The 17,856-nt window shown below is 53.5% G+C and overlaps 5 protein-coding genes across 5 annotated transcripts; 3 read left to right on the forward strand and 2 right to left on the reverse strand.

Moving 5' to 3' along the window:
• Positions 1-359: 359 nt before the first annotated feature.
• On the forward strand, positions 360-4,118 carry TRIVIDRAFT_168508 (uncharacterized protein; the record flags this gene model as incomplete). Its single annotated transcript, XM_014103389.1, has 2 exons — positions 360-601; positions 724-4,118. The coding sequence occupies 2 exons, from the start codon at positions 360-362 to the stop codon at positions 3,965-3,967; spliced, it is 3,486 nt and encodes a 1,161-aa protein (XP_013958864.1).
• A 1,119-nt stretch (positions 4,119-5,237) lies between these two features.
• On the forward strand, positions 5,238-5,996 carry TRIVIDRAFT_212288 (uncharacterized protein; the record flags this gene model as incomplete). Its single annotated transcript, XM_014103390.1, has 1 exon — positions 5,238-5,996. One exon carries the CDS (start codon positions 5,244-5,246, stop codon positions 5,490-5,492), a length of 249 nt encoding a protein of 82 aa, XP_013958865.1.
• A 72-nt stretch (positions 5,997-6,068) lies between these two features.
• On the reverse strand, positions 6,069-10,496 carry TRIVIDRAFT_112582 (uncharacterized protein; the record flags this gene model as incomplete). The annotated part of the gene is made up of 7 exons (XM_014103391.2): positions 6,069-6,395; positions 6,458-6,671; positions 6,726-7,172; positions 7,298-7,623; positions 8,002-8,098; positions 8,530-9,271; positions 9,332-10,496. 7 exons carry the CDS (start codon positions 10,494-10,496, stop codon positions 6,069-6,071), a joined length of 3,318 nt encoding a protein of 1,105 aa, XP_013958866.1.
• A 1,245-nt stretch (positions 10,497-11,741) lies between these two features.
• On the reverse strand, positions 11,742-13,701 carry TRIVIDRAFT_71961 (uncharacterized protein; the record flags this gene model as incomplete). The annotated part of the gene is made up of 4 exons (XM_014103392.1): positions 11,742-12,243; positions 12,315-13,127; positions 13,193-13,381; positions 13,605-13,701. The coding sequence occupies 4 exons, from the start codon at positions 13,624-13,626 to the stop codon at positions 12,032-12,034; spliced, it is 1,236 nt and encodes a 411-aa protein (XP_013958867.1).
• A 1,572-nt stretch (positions 13,702-15,273) lies between these two features.
• Positions 15,274-17,484, forward strand: TRIVIDRAFT_31111 (uncharacterized protein; the record flags this gene model as incomplete). Its single annotated transcript, XM_014103393.1, has 2 exons — positions 15,274-17,082; positions 17,158-17,484. The coding sequence occupies 2 exons, from the start codon at positions 15,274-15,276 to the stop codon at positions 17,482-17,484; spliced, it is 2,136 nt and encodes a 711-aa protein (XP_013958868.1).
• Between the last annotated feature and the right edge of the window lie 372 nt (positions 17,485-17,856).

The following is a 17,856-nucleotide window of genomic DNA, read 5'->3' on the forward strand; positions in this document are numbered from 1 at the left end:
GTTAGTCCAGTTTTTCTCGCAGCATCATATTGTAATACAGGCTACTGGATCTTTTCTTCTTCTTCTGCCGGTTCCTGGCTGCACTCCCTTTTTTTTTCCCCCTCTCACTCTGCATCATTGCCCTTGGCACTGCTCTGAAGAAGCCACCACGTCACCTTGGCCTTTTTTTTTTCCCTTGACCGATTGACTTTCAAGACCAGCGCTTCGACGAGCAACTACTCTACATTCATCGCATTTCTACCAGACGAGAGGCGTTTCCCACTCGCGAAATAATATTCACATTGCATTCTACAAAGAAAGAAACAAAAAATATAATTTTGCAGCGCCGTACTCCCATGCGGCCACCTGGATAATCGATAATGTCAGCTTCCAGATCCGACCATTTGGCACTCGGCTATTCCTCGCACTCTGCCAGCCAAAACCGTTCCAACTCTCCCTCCGCCACAAACCCGCCAATCGATCCCTTGTCGGCTTCGACGAGATCAGTCTTTGGCCTTGCCGGCGGCATGAATTCAAGTAGCATTATAGCTAGCAACACGCGATCCGGGGCTGGTTCTCCGTCGCACGAAATGGCGGCTTCCAGCCGGCTCTATTCCAAAAGGTTCGTGGCACTCCAAAGCTCCGCCTCCCCAATCACGACAAGTATCACGAAAATCCTACATCATTGAGGCGTGTGGCCGTAATTGGGACAAAAAGCTGATGGTTTATCATTTTTCACTTTAGGGCCCGCGAGATTCAGGCTCAAGAAGGTGTTCCTGGCCTCCCTCTCAACCCTTGGGGCGGGCCACCGACAAGTGGGAATTCGACTCCTCTCCGAGAAAACATCCCCGAGTCTCCCACCGACGGCTTCCCAGACTTCGTCCAGCTGCCTACGCCCGAGACCTTGCCTACGACTAGACGTGCTCGAGCTGGCACCGTGCCCTCGCGGTTCCCCGGAGGCATTGGCAACAATCTGCTAGCCGTGCCTGGCCTGCCAGTCAAGTCTGCTCGCGTTACGCCTTCTCAGAGCCCATTCAACAAGTCGCCATCCCCCAGCATTGAGCAGCCTGAGAGCAACAATACCGGTACTTCGACTCTTCTCTCCAGGCTTCGTGCCGGGTCTATGCCACAGCGTAGCCCATTTGCCAACCTGCCTACTTCGGCCTCGCCTTTTGGCCCCTCAATCTTCAGCAGCTGGAACCCCTCCGGTCTTGGCCGCGAACGAGGCTCTACTCTTGCCAGCATCGCCAGTGTTGGCTCCAACGGCCCGAGCTCGCCAGCCCAGTCTCAATTCTCCAGAGAGGGCGGCGGAGAGTCCGATGTGCATATGCGGACTTTGGACTATCTTGGTCTTGCCGAAACCCCACAGCCTGCGAGAGCTCAGCTTGCCACGCCATCGTACATTTCCAACTTTGACATGACCCGGCACGCCAGTCGCTTCCGCTCCTACTCTGTCAACAACAAGGACAAGTATGCTGACGAGGAGGATGACTATGACGCCGACATGCCAATGGACAGCCAGTACGCGGCGCTCCAGGATCAACTCGCTGCCACTCAAGCAGCAATCCACAACCACAACATGGCCGTCCGAGCCTTCGCAACTCAGGCAACACGGCCGCGTGCCCGCACCGCTGGCGTCTTGGATACACCGGGAAGCCGCTTGGTGGGATCTTACGGCAACAGCAACGCTGGCGCCGGCACCAACTCCATCCCCCAAGCCGAGATTCGCCTGCAGGACGAGAAGGAGTACGACGACATCTCGCAGGCGGTCGCTGGCATGAACCTTGGACGGTCCAACAGCCGCAATGCTGGCCATCTGAACCCCGAAGAGCAGGGTCTCGATGGACCCACCAGCGCCCTTTGGCTTGGTGGTATTCCCACATCCACCACCACCTCTACTCTTGTCGAAATGTTCAAGTCTCACGGACCGATTCTCTCCGCTCGTGTGCTCACACATAAGAACTGTGGATTTGTCAATTTCGAGAGAGTGGAGAGTGCAGTCTCTGCCAAGGCCAGCATGAATGGCAAGGAGATCTTCCCTGGCGCAGGTCCCATCCGAATCAATTTTGCAAAGCCCCCCTCTGCTTCCAACACTCCGGGACATGATGGAGCCTTTCCTTCTCCCAGCCCTGATCCTTTTGGAAAGACCCAAGACATTGGCAAGGGAGCTTTGGCTACCGGGCCTGGAGAGAGCGCGTCGACTGCCGCTGGAGCGCTTACTAGCGCTACGCCCACCCTGCCTCCTTTGCGCGACATGGTGACAGATATTCTCGATATTGTCGGAAAATTCGGTGCCACTGATGAAGATAAGGCTCGAATCTCCAAGACGCTGCAATCTGCGGTTCAGTACAACTCCTATATCGAAGAGATTCCCCCAGTTCGGGAGCCAACCCATACAAGGGTCCACGATGCTCCCAAGCTAAGAGACATTCGCAAGCGGATTGATAATCAAATGCTTTCGCAAGCAGAGATTGAGAGCATCGCCGTTGACATGCTCCCAGAGATTGCGGAGCTCTCATCCGACTATCTTGGCAACACCGTCGTTCAGAAGCTATTCGATCACTGTTCTGACCAGGTGAGGGATGCAATGCTCGCGGAGATTGCACCGCACCTGGCCGAGATTGGCATTCACAAGAACGGCACATGGGCGGCTCAGAAGATCATTGACGTATGCAAGACCCCCAGCCAGCTCTCCATCATTGTAGAGAACCTTCGACCCTACGCCGTCCCTCTCTTCCTGGACCAATATGGCAACTATGTCCTGCAAGGATGCCTCAAGTTTGGTGCTCCTTACACCGATTTCATCTTTGAGGCTATGCTCAGCCGAATGTGGGAGGTTTCCCAAGGCCGTTATGGTGCTCGAGCCATGAGGGCCTGTCTGGAGAGCCACCATGCAACAAAGGATCAGCAGAGGATGCTGGCAGCAGCCATTGCGCTGCACAGCGTTCAGCTTGCAACTAATGCAAATGGTGCACTTCTGTTGACCTGGTTCCTGGACACTTGCACCTTCTCCAACCGCCGTCACGTTCTCTCCCCCCGGTTGATCCCGTACCTGGTACCCCTGTGCACCCACAAGGTCGCTTACCTCACGGTTCTTAAGGTGATTAACCAGAAGAATGAGACTGAGGCCCGGGACAATATCCTGAAGCGCCTTTTCATCTCCCCCAATGACCAAGTACTTGAGGCTATACTTAGCGACCAAGCTTGCGGCGCTACGTTCATATTCAAGGTTCTCACGACGCCCTTCTTTGAGGAGACTATGCGACTTGAGGTTACAGAAAATGTCAAGAATGTCTTGGTTAGGATCAAGGCACAAGCAAACCAGGGCTACAAGCGTCTCATGGACGAGGTCGGCCTCTCAACTCGGACGGCCGGGGCAAACCGAGATGCCAGCACCCATGCAGAGCAGCGTCAGAGACCTACCTCCTCAAGACAAACCAATGGGCAGCAGCACGGCCAGCAAGGTGGCCAGCCTAATAAGGCATTCTACAACGGTACCTCGGGCGGCTCGAACTTTGAGGGCGGTCACACCCAGCAGAGAGGTGATAATGCTGATTCCGGAGCTCCCCCTTACCCGGCCTTCAACCAGGGCATGATGTACAATGGACCCAATGGACCCATGCCTCCTGCGATGAATGTCCCACAGCTACAGTATCAGCAAGGCATGATGAATCGAGGCAACCCGCAGATGAATTATCCATTCCCTCCGATGCAGCCCGGATTCGGTGGCTATGGCAACCCTGGTCAACCGGTTGATCAATACCGTCAGCAGAATATGCCCAACGGAAGCCCAATGCAACCCCCTGCTGGTGGCCAGCCACCTTACGGCCCGCCTCCTGGCTTTGGCATGGTTGGCGGATACGGCTATGGTGGAAACATGGGAGGCATGCCCAACATGGGATATATGCAGCAGCAAGAGCAGGTCAATGGTAGACGCGGTCGCGTACGTCCCTCATCTTCGAACCGGCAGGGCCGCAACAATTACTAACATATGGACTTCCAGAGAAAGTAATGTTTCTTTGGATTGATTATACATGGCGGCGCTATACGGCCAACGAAGAAAAAAGCCCATGGTCTTATATGCCTTTGTTTTGCAGCTAGCCGGTCAGTTTAGGCAAGAATCCCTTTTTTCCTTTCTTGCCGCGCGCGGAGTTTGGTGAAGATTGAAATTTGATAGAGACCCCACGCGATAGCGTTCGCCTCCAGCGGGCTGGTCTAGACAAATACTGGCTAAAGATATTTGCCTCCGAGACGCAGAGGCCTACATTGTTTCTTGCGTCGAGGATTTCTCATTTACACCATCACGAATCAACTCCTCTGTTTTGACCTAATAGCAGCGTGTGTACTGGGCTGGTCTCCCACATTCAAGCCGCGACCCAAAGAGACAGACAGAGGCATTCCCCCCCCCCCCCCCCCTCTCTCTCCCCCATATCATTTTTGTTCATTTGCTCTTTCTTCTACACATCATGTATGGACGGACGGTCACGGATATGAATCGATTGTTTATGCTGGAAAAGAAAAATATTCGGATGCAAAATTTGCGGGGAGCGCTGTCAGATCAATCGAATTCTGCTGATGTCTAATGTGACCATAGCCTCTTCTCTTCTTTTTTTTTTCTCTTTTTTTCCTCTTTTGTCTTTTTTCTTTCTCTTTTTATTCCTTTCAGTGTAGCAAATCGGACGACTTATGCCTTTAACTCTTGACGAGGTGACGAGGTTTCACGGACGACTTCCCTTCCATCATCCACGAAAGAAGAAAGAAAAGAAAAAGAAAAAGCCGAAAGTTGTTTATACTTTCACACTTTGTGCTCTATGACTTTAGCTTGGAATGGATTTTTTTCTTTCTTCTCACATTTTGTTTGAATGAAGGCTGGGTGAGAGCAGAAAGCAAGCGATTGATGAGAAAAGGGGGGAGGTGTGTGTGGAGGAATCAATATGTTGCTCGTTTTGTGTGAGATGGTTTGGATGGATAGGACCAGAAAGGTGAGACGAGTACACTTTTTTTTCTTTCTATTTTCTTTCTTTTCTTTACGTTGCTTGGCTTGCTTCAAGCTGGAAGATGGGAGGGATGACGAGGTTTGACGGATGAAACGAAGAGTTGTATATTATGATCAATAAAAAAAGTTTTCAATCATGAAATTTAAAGCAAATACTGTCAACCAATTTCCCCCCAACACTAGATTCCTTCACTAGTTGTACAAGAAGCGTATAAAGTTGATTTATTTAAGCCTTCACGAGCGCAGCGGTGGCAAAACCTTTGCAATCATGGTATCGTTTTTCATCAGTCAGACTATCCTTATCCTTGCCATGACAATGGCACGCGGCACCTTAGGCTATGATACAGCTGCATCAGCATTATTACTAGAAGTCTGCACCTCTCCCTCTTCGTCTCCTCCATCAATCTCTCGTATTTTTGTCCTCTCCCACCCTTCTTCCCCTTCGTCCCAACTAATCTCTTCCTCGGGGCGCAACACAACATGCCCATTATTTGTTCTCAGCAGCGAACACCAGTAGACTGGGTGAAAAGAGTGAGAAAACGCTCTTCCCTTTTAGTCTGCCATGGATAAGTATAAAAAAAAATGTTTGCAGTCTTTCGTTCCATATCCTCCCCTGTCCCCTGCTTCCAACTTGCACGTAAGATGCCAAAATCTCGCATATAGAAAAAGAAACACAATAAAAGAAAAAAGTAAGGAAACAAGAATACCAAAAATCGAACCAAAATCAAGCCACACACTGCGGTAGGCGAAAAGGACGAGTCATGATATTTTGCAAGCGCGTTCAATTATAACCTCCCCAACTCCTGGTTTCATGTTTTTTTCTTCGCAGAAAGGGAGAGGGAAAAAAAAACTCAAATGTGCTAAAGCAACGCGTAGCAGTTCAATAATCAGTGAAATAGCGACCAAGCGCTTGGGGATTTGTCTGCGAGCAGGGGGGAAACATATCAAGTCTTCTATGGCTTAAAGAAAAAAGGGCGATATTGTCGTAATCAGGCATTCGTAACAGTCTATCGAGGCCGGCAATTCGTCACCCGCTCTCAAGGCAAAAGACTTGTCTGTAGGGGGGATGCACTGTAACGGCAACTCATCGTGATCAGTCGAGTTCCATAGTGCCCTCCCCGTGATCTACGGTCGAGGGTGGTGTGGGTTCGGTAACAGGGGCAGTTGGCTCCGTCTTCTCTGGAAATGTATCCACGCCGGAAGTGTCGGTGATAGGTGAGCCCGTATCAGTGGCCTTGTGAGCCAGTTCTGTTGGCGGGGCTTCATCGCCCAGGAGGTGGCGAATCCTATCACCCATGGCGTTCATCTGCGCCAGCATAGCACGAAGGCTCATTTTGTCATCCTGTACTAGCTGGCCAGAGGCGATGTTGTCCGCATTGCCTCTCGCTATGAGGGCCAAGACATTGTCATCAGCAGCAGACTGAGAAAAGTTAGCAACTGGACAAGCAAAAGGCAGTATCACAACAGTGTGCAGGTACATACCAGAAGAGCAGCCGTAAGCTGATCGATATTCTCGGACCGACTCTGCTTGAGGCCCAAAAGGTTCAGAGACGCTTGCATCTCGTTCACCTTGCGGTCGTAAGCAGAACCGAGAAGCAGACCGCCTGCATCGCTCATGGATGGGGCTGGAGGTGCATAAGACATCCACCGCAATTCGTCATGACGCGGGCCATATCCAGCACCACGATGCCGTAGCCTTGAATATGGTCAGAACAAAGATTATTTGATTGGGGAGTTACGCGATACTTACTGCTCAATGAAATCGAGAACAACTCCCTTGGCCTGTAGCCTGTATGTTTTGCCAAACGAGTCGGGGTCACGCCAGCCCGACTTATCAGATTCCTCGGGCTCATCGGCCCAATCAAGCTCGATGTGGCCGTTATTCCTGATGCCGCGGCTGAGAGCCGGTGTAATGATTTGACCGCCTTTAACTCTGCGGAAGCGATGCGCTGGCGCCAGAGGTGGCACGTCTCCCAACACATCATCGACGTGTGCTGGACATCGCCAAGTCTTCAAGACGGGGGGCATGGCCAGTGGGGGGTCCAGGCAGTCAATGTGCCAATGGAATGGACAGGCGCTGCAAGGGATGATGGCTCGAATCTCAGTGGCTGGTTTTTGACAAGCGTGACACAGCACCGCTTCTCCGTCTTCACGCTGCTTGAAGAAATCCGGCAGCTCGTCATAGCCAGCACGCTTCCTGTAGCGAAAAGGATAGTCAGCAATCAATGTATGCGAGGAGAAGCCAGGAATTTTTGAGCCTCGGTGTTCAGTCTAGAAAATGGAATGAAACCAAACAAACGGCTGAGTAAATGGATCGCTTACTTTTGCTTGCTCGTCACCTCTTCATAGTCGCCATCGGCGCCGGCCTTGACACCTTCAAATCGATTCTGAAGCTTTTTCGGCAGGCTAAAGGCACGAGGAATGCTCTTCTCCAAGGCGTTGAGAGCACTCGCGAATGCACCCTTATAGACGGGCACGCGTGATGGATACCGCCGAACAAGGCATTCGTTGCAGTACCATTCGTCAGGGAGATGGTCAGACTGCACCATATCCACGCACTCAAAGTGGAATGAGCGTGGGCAGCCATCACAGCAGACGACGTCTCCTGTATTACCACATGCAGAGCAGTACTCATCGTTATCGGATCCCTAGGATGCCCACCCTAGTTAGCATAGCTTTCCCCCCTCATCGTCGTATTACACGTTGCATCATCCTCCAAACCTAGGCGGCATGGGGGCGGATCAAGACAGCATCCACTAAAATTTGCGTGGTTGGAGATCCTTGCCCCATGTCGTGGCCCCCAGATCAATGACTCCATCCAGTCACCTTTGGCCCGAAATCAGGGCAGTGTATGACAGTGCGAGAAAAAAAAATTCGTGTGCGTGAGAAACATAGGGCGCTTGCCTCCAGCTCAAGGTTATGAATTCTCATAACCAGAATCAAATACCGCAATTGCAATATCGGCACACAAGGAGGAATGTTCTCATTCTCAAAAACAGATAACATGAAATCCCAGAGTCACATACCTGGTCTCTTGGTGCACCATTGCTTACCGTTACTGATTGTGCCTCACCCGTTGAGCGAGGAACACCGGCAGCAGTTCCGCCCTTCTTTTTCATTGGCCTGTGATGAATGGTCATTTAGCAGGGGCAACTTTGTAGTAGTGAATTCGGTCGAAATGCGTCTCAAAGAGGGGAAATAGTAGTGATTAAGACAAGGGATTTCGTTTGATGGTGAAGTGTGAGGCTGGAGAAGGGACTGAAAATTGTTTCTTCACAAGCCCGGAAAGATGTTCTGACAAGTCCAAACGCACATGGCGTTTCACATCAGACGAAGTAGGCCAGCTCATGGCCAGCTCATTCACGCTTTTTTTGGTGCGTGTGTGAGGGCAAAATTTTCTTCATGTTTCCCCATAAAAGAGCAATGTGGCATTTGGGCGTATAGAAGGGTAGACTCATTTGCGAAAGGAAAAAAAAAAGTGAAGAGCTGGGTAAGAGCTGAAACAAAGGGGAAGAGAGTGAAAGAGAAGGGAAAGTGAAAGAAGTGAAACTTACGACAACTTGATACGGAGGCCTGTCCTCGGCTTCTTTGTCGGACGCAGACCAGTTGGCGTCACGGCACGAGATCCAACAGTTGAGCTACCTTCGTTGAATGAAAAGGCCAGTGGCGATGAGACGGCAATGTCTACATCGTCATTGTTGTTGTTGCTGTTGCTGCCTGGCCGCTTGCTTGCTGATCGCGTGGACCGCGTGCTGATGGGAGCTGCCAGGGAGTGCCGCGTCCTCCTCGTCCTCTTTGCAGGAGTCACTTCGTCGCGCTCATCATCGTCACCATTCCGAACTGAACTCTCCCTGGCTGTATAGCCGTTGGTGACCCTCTGAGCATCGCGACGCCGAGTCCAAAACAGATCGTCGTCATCTGCAGGCATTTGAGCCCCGACAGCGCTGGCGCCGTCCTTGTGGCAGACTGACCTGGCGTTGCCGGCAGCTTTGCTGGGAGGGTTGGAGAGCAACAACTCAGAGCCGGTGACCCTGCCAGGCATACTGGCATCGGTCGCGGATGTGTGGGTGCGGCTCGGAAGTGTGGGAGAGTTTGGCTCCGAAGAGTTGGACACGGGCTGCTTGTCGGAGGCGAGAGATTTGCGGCGCGTGCTGGTGATTGGCCGAGATTTTGGCGCATCATGGGACGACTGGGACCGGTCCCCCGTAGTCGACGCAGCAGCAATCACAGTGTCAGCGACCGTGGCACCACCACCATTACCACCGTTACCACCACCGCTAGCAGCAGCAGCACGAGCTTGCGCTGCTTTGCCTGCTTTGCCAGCCTTGCTGGATTTCCCAGGGCCGTGCTGGAGACTCGGGCTGAGGCTGTGGACGCTGGCTTCCGGCGACGAGAGGCTCATTGCTGACGACAGGGATGACTCGCTAGAGCCCGAGTCCCGCCGGTGACGCCTGCGCGACGGCGTGCGGATGCTGTCGCCATGCGATTTGATGCCGTGGGCCATCTTCTTGCTGCGTGACGTCTCGCCGGCGTGCGAAGACTTGCTCCTCTTGGCGGCTCGCATCTCGCCCTTTTCGTCGTCGGCGTGATGGATCAGAAGCCTGGCATAGGGAGCTGGCTTTGGCTTGTGCGGAGTGAACCTGCTGTTAGTAGAAGGGGGCACGAAGTAGTAACAGCCCTGGTCGTCCTTCTTTCCCTCTCGCTTCTTGACTTCAATGAGCCGGGCGAATTCATCCATGGTCTCGGCGTCGGCTGTCTGCTTGAAGACGTCCTCCACCATGGCCACAAATTCAGAATCGCCGCATCGTTCATCGTAGAGTGACCTAAGTGCCCAAGCCGTAGGATACCGGTAGTGCATGAGTGCTTCGTCGACGGCTGCCTCAACGACCTTGTCCGCAAAATCCCTGTCCTCGGGCTCCCGTGGAGGCGCCTTCTTTGGAGTAGCTGCTGCCAGCTTGGCCTTTGGCGTAGTGATGACAACGGTGGTAGTTTTGGCCTCGCCCGTGTTCGCGTGTTGCCGCGGCTGCTTGGCAGGCACCGACACGCGCCGTGAGGGTCGTCGACGCGAGGCCCCCTTGGGGTCGTATTCCTCGTCCTCGGCATCTTTGGCGGCCTGTAGCCTCCTGTGCGATGGTGCTGACGCGGGAGGAGGCGGTGTCGAGGGAGCGGGGGAAGACGGCGCCCTGGGTCTGGTCCTGGGCAGCGCGGCCTGGTCGTCGTGATGGGTTGCGGCGTGCGACGTCCCCGAGGGCCTGAGAATGATTTTCCGCACAGACTGGTGGCCTGGTCCAGCGTCTCCCGTCTTCTTGGGCTTGGGCAGCGTCCCCAGCGGCGCCATGGTCTCCAGCACGCCGTACCGCATCAATCCCGCCTCCTCGAAGCTTGCCTTGCTCTGGACCGACGGCTCCAGCCACCGCTGCATAAACGTCTTGGAATCATTGCCCGCGGAGCTCTTGGGCTCGAGCGGCCGCGAAGGGCTTGAGAAGCGCGACCGCGACGCCCTCGTGTTGGAGGAAATCATGGCGAGGCGAGTTCGAGTTGCTGGTTGCCCCCAGCCCTGGCCGCGGGACGGGCAACGCTGCTCTCGAGTGTCTGCGAAAAGGGACGGGTCAGCCACTGGATGTCGGCGAGCTGGCAGGGGGACTCGGGGCTTCAGCGACGGGGAAAAACGCTACTTCTCTCTGCAGCAACAGCATCAGCTGTCTGGGCACGATGCTCGATTTTTTGGCGCTCCGGACGCGCTTTTTGCGTGGCTTGGATCAAGGGAAAGGCTGTGGGTGCAGGTTCTGGATGAGTTTCGGAGGAGGCGGCCAGGCTTGTTGGACAAGGGGGGCGACCCAGTGGCACGTCCAAGGTTCAACACCTTCCCACCACCGATTCAGAGTTCCGACCTTAGGGTTGGCGGACAGCGAAGAAAAAAAAATCGCCTCGAGATGTCATGTATTTCTAATGATTCCTGTGGAAGCGGTCTAGGCTGCGCAATCCTCCCGCCTGCCTTTTGATACTTGCACGGCCCTCCTTTCTTTTTGCGGCGCCTCACCCTCGGGCAGCTGCCAGCACGCCTCGCCGGCCTCCCTACTCTGTGCTCCTCGCTCCTCGCCCTCGCCCTCGCCGTCTCTTTTCCCATCCATCTCTCACTCTCTCTCACTCTCGTCCCTCTCTCTTTGCCGTTCACCCCATTTCTCGTCAATCGGAAAATCGCCTCCCAGCTGCTGCCCGACTCCGAGACACTCGTCCGCGGCCCTGGGCATGGGTATGGGCATACCTGCATTATTAGTTACATGAGGACATCTGCTACGTGTAAGCTTGTATTGCGGTTTATCCCCCCCTGCCTGAGCCGCCAGCCTCGGCTGCTGCCTCTGCATGGCGAGCCTTCAAAGAATAGATCCAAGGCAGCCTGGTTCGCCTCCGTTGCCTTCGGACCCTCTCTTTTTTTTTTCGACTGGTCTCATGAGATGAGGAGCTGTGCCAAGTTATCTCACTTCGTATCGGGGGCGGACCTACGAGGGGAGACGCACTCCGCGCTGCTTCACTTCTATCTCCAGGTTGCCCTTTTGGGATTTTCTTTTCTTTTCTTTTTCCTTGTACCCATTCCTTTTTCCATTGCCGTTCCTCTTTCTTGGTTGTAAAATATAAATAAAATCAAACAAAAATTCATCACTGCCTTCATATTACCTTTTCGTCTCAATATGGGTTGCAATCATCCTTTCGCATCTTCCAATCCCAGATAAACGTGCACGTGCTGAACCCGTGGTGGCCGGAGTTTGCCTCGAGACGAAGTTTGTGTTTGATGTTTTATATATACTGCCTCGCTTCACTAGTCTCACGAGCCCTCTATCGTAGCCCACCGCTATCCCCTAGATAGATTGTGTTGGGCAGAAAATCCCGTCTCTTGGCCTACACGAACTGTAAAGCCGAAATGTATTTTTTTTCCTCATCTCTTTTGTTTCGTCGAGCGGATTTTCTGCCTAAGTATCAACAAGGCTTTATCCTAACTCTGGGCAGCCATTTACTCAACAAACACGACCCTTTACACGAATACAAGTTTCCGAAGCTTTACTCCTCGCCATCGGCTCCCTCCTCGGCAGTTCCGTCGGCCTTGGTCGCCTTCTTCTTGGGCTTAGACTTCTTCTTTCCGGTATTTCTGGCCAGAGGCTGCTCAAGGATTTGGAGAATCTCCTCGTCGGTGATCTTCTTGTCAGTCTGGTACTTGCTGAGGTCGAGCTCAGGGGCGCCGCCCAGCTTGGTGATGCCGTTCTTGGTGATGGCTGTCGCGCTCACATATTAGCTCAGCTGCACAAGCAAAATTGCTTTTTCATCACGTCACGGTGACACTTACCAAGAGTTGTGAGGAGTCTGGCGACGGGGAGGTTGTCCTTGTCACCGACAAGCTCGTACTGGCGGAAAACGTTGCTTCGAACACACTCGACAACGCCAGACTTGGCATCACGCTCATCCTCCAGCTGTCTCAAGCTGAAGGGGAAGGTACCAAACTTCTTCTGCACCTCGGAAAGGATCTTCCTGGAGGTAGGGCGCTTCAGCTGGTAAGTCTGGTTTGTTCGGCGGTGAAGAGTTGCACGCTGGTCCAAGCTCTTGACCTTTCCGGAGCCCAGGCTCACGCCCATCTCAACACCCCAGACCTCGCCCACTTCGGGCACACCATCGCCCTTGGTTCCCTCAGCGGGGGCGAGGACGATTTTCTTGGCACCCTCAATGTCGTTGCGGGCAAACAGCCAGGATGTGGTGCTCTCGACCAGCTTGGTGTCGTAGGCCTCGCAGACCTTCTCCAGAAGGCTGGTGATCTTGGCCTGGGTAGGGGCCTTTTGCGAAGCAGCCTTGGCCTTCTCCTCGTCGGTACCTTGAGCAAGCAGTCCAGGGGGAATCATGAGTCGCAGAAGAAGCTCATTGGCGTAATGCGTGGCGAGAATCAAATCGGCATTGCGTCCAGTGATAGGCTCAGCGGCCTTGTCCTTTTCGGTAGCGAGAACAGTGTTGCAGACAATGGATCCAAATCCGTCAATCTGAGCTCCAAGCTGGATCTTGATGGCTTCTCCCTCCTTGATCTCGGCTGAGGCCTCGCTCTCATCGGTTGTGAGAGGAGTGTAGGGGGTCACGTAAGAAGAAGGAGAGACAGTGGTCGGGTGGGAAAAGCCTTTTCGAAGCGCATCGTTAGCCATCAGACTGCATACTGGGCCTGGGAACACGCATGATGCGAACCTTTGGTGATCTTCTTTCCGCGGTAGACCTTGGCAATCTCCTCCTCAATCAGCTTGTCACCCTGCTGGCAGACATCGACGATCTTTGCACCAGGCACGCAGAGCTCAGACACGGCAGCCAGAACCTTTTCGGAGATCTGGGCAGCAGTCTTGTACTTGGTGAGAGTATCGGGGTTGTTGAGGGTGTAATCTGTTTGCAGTCATTAGCCGAGCTCCCATGTGTAGGCCAGGATAGGTGCCAGAGGCGGTGGTCGTGTGCAGCTGTTGCTGTCATTGCTCTAGGCGAGCTGGAGAGCTTGGTGCGTTTTTGGCGGGGTACCCAAATAGCAATAGAGGGGGAGCTTGGTTTCTCAAGGCACGCAGACACTGGACACTGGACAAGAAAATGGGCAGCTGGGAGTAAAAGCACGTACCGATCTCCTTGGTCTCCGACATGGTGGGCAATTGATGGAGCTCGAGGGCGGTTCCTGGGAGATTCTGGCTGGTGTTGTCGGAGCAAGCTTGCGGACGCTGTCGCAAAAAAAGCAAGAAGATTGGAAGAGTTCAAGGAAGCTGTGGTGTGCGCAGAGTGGATTTCCGAATGGGGGCTTGGAGGGGTTTATCCGTGCAAATGGACCAGTCGTTCACGGGGCCAGGTGGGCACTTTTGCATGCCAGTGCAGTCATACGACGGCCAGGGCGCTGCTCCAGGCCTGCGAGGGCGCTATTGTGTCTCTGCCGAGCTCGACGATTGGGCGGGTGAGGTGCCGGAGTGGGTTTTGCTCCAGCTCTGACGCACATCAACACAAGGTATGAGGCACTGACTAACCCAGCAAAAGACGACGGCCGCAAGCAGACAATAGGACGGGAATGCATTGGATTGGATGCTTCCGGGGGGGGAGTGCGGCTACCTAATTGGCGATATATACTTGTATACATCTGTATACCTTGAATGACCTACCTATTCTATTCTGATATACTCTGTAAATCTCAAGCAGATTGATGCGTTGCAACTCATACAAATGCAGAGGTAGTGAGTTGGTGCCGAGGCTGGCTCAAACGCGGTTACATCATTTTCGCTGCACATGTTTAGGGCATAAGACGCACGTCACAGTTTCTCATGGCGCCAGCAAAAACAGAGAAGCAGCATCAAGATGACCCCAGCCCCTTGTAGATTTGTCAATCCCCCCCCATTGGAATATTTACTTCATGTTTCTGTCGCCTCTCGGTTTTACCTTGGCCACTGTGATCTTGCTATGGCATTGCAATGGGTGTAGCTCAATGGCATTTAGACGACTACAGGGTATGTAAACAACAAGAAGCTCATACCGGTGGCCAGCCGCGGGATAATCAAGGTTTGTCAAGCTCTTGGTAGTGTTATGTAGCTTGGAGTTAAAATACATCCATTCTCGTATATGCACCCATCGTGCAGGGTAGCATAGCATTGGTGGGCGACATGATGAGGTAGTTATTGTATGTGGTAGTCGTTGCCCGGATTACATACTACTATTAGTAGTGAGTATCTACTCAACTACTCCATATATTCAGGCAGTATTACGAGATCAACTCTCTCACACGCTTTGTTTTGGATGGATAAAAACGGGTCAAGCGGCTGAACACCGGAATTTTTTGCCCAATTGGTGCTGTGAGTCGTCTTGGCCAGCGAGATCTTGGTGCGAGTACCTGTACCTGTTTAGTCGATCCAACTGCCTGAGGCTGGCTGGTCCTAGAGGCTGAGGTTCGAGTACCTGTACTTGAACATGAGTAATCCAAGCACCTGCATCGCAGTGCCTGTAGCGCGGTTGCACCTAGTACCAGATAGGTAGTTGTTCCCACTAGCATTAATTATCACCATTCGCGCTGCTGCGATTAGAATCTTGTCCACAAACCACCCAACGTCCAAGCCTCGTCTGACTTGCAACCGCCACGACGTCTCTCGGGTCGAAGCCAGCCTCCAATCCAGCGGCCCGACACCGGTGTTGCCACTGTAATTGCTACTGATACTGATACCTGTATCGATATCGATCCGCTGCGACTCGGCGGCGCCAGCGCTCGCGACAAAGACCAGCATCACGACCCGACAATGGCCGCGGTTCAGCCATCAATGCCGGCTCCGGCGACGGGCCCAGGATCGACGACGTCGGCCACGGCCTCTGACGATGCGAAAGATGCCGCCTCCAGGTCCGGGTCCTCGGACATGCCCGTGCGCACAAAGGAGTCCTTTGACCGGCTAATGGTTGAGCGCTACACGATGCGCGACTCCATCGCCGCGTCCGCCCTCAGCCAGCAGCTCAACCAGACCATGAAGTCATCGCACGAGATGCGCGAGATGATCAACGAGTATCGATCCGTCCGCAACGCATACCAACAGTGGTTTCCCCCCAGCAAGCTGTACGGCGAGGGCTACAATGGCTATGCCAATGGGTACACAGAGAACCACGGCCCCTCTCGAGTCGTGTATCCTTCCCAGAAACCTCGTCCCGGCCACCGGACTACGCCTCCCCTCAAATACAGTCGAAAGGATATGCTCAAGCAGGCCGAGCAGCACGAGGATCTGGTGCCCCTGAGGCTGGATGTTGAGTGGGACAAGATTAAGCTGCGCGACACCTTTACTTGGAACTTGCACGAGCGCCTCCTGGCCGTCGAGCTGTTTGCTGCACAGCTGGTCGAGGACATGGGCCTGAAGCCTCCGGCCTCACAGCCTGTATATGAACAGGTCGTCCTGCAGATGCGGGAGCAGCTCAACGACTTTTACCCTTTCGCATATTCCGAAGAAGATGCTTTGGACCCGGAACTCCCCTATTCGGCCTACAAGAACGACGAGATGCGTATTCTGGTCAAGCTCAACATCACAATTGGACAACACACCCTGGTGGATCAGTTCGAATGGGAAATCAACAACCCAAGCAACTCTCCCGAAGAGTTTGCCGCCGGCATGACTCGAGACCTCTCTCTGTCTGGGGAGTTTACCACGGCCATTGCCCACTGCATCCGCGAGCAATCACAGCTCTTCACAAAGAGTCTCTACAGCATTGGCCACCCATTCGATGGAAGGCCGGTCGAGGATTCGGACCTAGTGTCTGCTTTCTTGCAGACACCATTGCCGACTGTTTTCCGCCCGCAGCAACAGGCCAAGGAATACGCCCCCTATCTGTATGAGATGAGCGAAGCCGATCTAGAAAGAAACGAGACAGTCTTTTCCCGGGACCAGCGGCGGCAGAAGAGATCAATCAACAGGAGAGGTGGACCCCAGCTTCCCGACCTCAAGGACAGGCAGCGTACCATCCGCACTCTCATCGTATCGTCTGTGCTACCTGGAGCTGCGGCAAACATTGAGGAGAGCAGGCTGTACAAGAAGGTGGCTGGTCCTACTAGGAAGCGGGTGGCTCGAGATGGTGAGATATCCGAGTCTGAAGAAAGCGAAGACTCGGCGCCTGATTCTCCGGCGCCGTCAAATATGGCCGGCACGGCTCGCACCAGAAACATGCGCGGTGCCGCATCTGCCGCCCAGCAGAGAATGGCAAACCTGGGCCGGTCAGAAACGCCAGATATAGCCAGCCACCATCACGAAACCAGAACATCTCGCCGCTTCCGTGAAGAAACGGAAGACCGCACAGAATTGGTGGTGACGTTGAGAGTCAACAGGGAGAAGCTAAAGCGAATCATACGAGGCGACTACCGTGATCTGGCTACTTCCTCCGTGCCACCAGAAACCCCTTCTTCAACTTCCAATATACGAACACCGACCTTCACAGCCCCGCCAAAGCCTAAGGCGTTGACACCAGTCCCAACTCCGGCTCCAGCGGGATCTACGCCTCAACCAGCAGCGGCCGGCACCGGAGCCGTTCCTCCAGGACAGATAGGCCGCCTACCTGCGCCACCGCTCATTCCTGGCCAATCTCCTCCCCCAGCAGTAAGTCCCCCTTAAACCATCCGTCACCCTCTTGATGGGAGCCATCATAACTCATGCTTACACCTCCATCACTAGCCTCCGCCACCTGAATGGCTTGTGCAGTCATTAAAGGAGCTCGAGAAGCAGTATCCGAATGGCGACAGGTTTGAGGCCATAATGAAGTACTCACACCTTGACCCCGTCACGGAGCTGCCCATCCAGACACAGCCCATGCCAGAGGGCGTTAAGTATGCCTGGCTCCCGCGAATCCGTTGTCTGGACTGCACAACGAAGCTTTATACTCCTGGCCCGGATATGACGGCACAAAAGTTCGAGGCCCATCTTAGATTCTCTGGCCACCGCGAAAAAGTCAGAGCTAGGCTAGCACATCAAGGCGCTGGAGCATCTTCTTCAACGTCATGACCGGAGCTGGCGAGAGACCAGATGGCGGAGGAAGGGGGGTTTTAATGGATGCAGTAGAATTTTAAGGGCGTATATCTTGAATAGCGGCGCTTCATGATAAGTTCAGACAAAATACAAGATGAACTTTTTCTGGTTGGCAGATATATATTGCAAAGGAAAGACAAGGAGAAGAGAGGAAAATAGTATGCTGCGCTTTTTCGTTTTTTTGTATCAATGCCGTGTACTACAAGGTGGGCAACGGTGCTGGAAAGGCTCTTGTTATCTTGGAATCTAGGGCGGCGGGTCAATGAATACATTACCAAGACAACCCAAATTATAACTGCAAGGCACCTATTTATACGCGTGATTCGAGCTTTCTTTTGCATGATTGCT

Source organism: Trichoderma virens, assembly GCF_000170995.1.
Source record: "Trichoderma virens Gv29-8 chromosome Unknown TRIVIscaffold_4, whole genome shotgun sequence".
Taxonomy (NCBI): domain Eukaryota; kingdom Fungi; phylum Ascomycota; class Sordariomycetes; order Hypocreales; family Hypocreaceae; genus Trichoderma; species Trichoderma virens.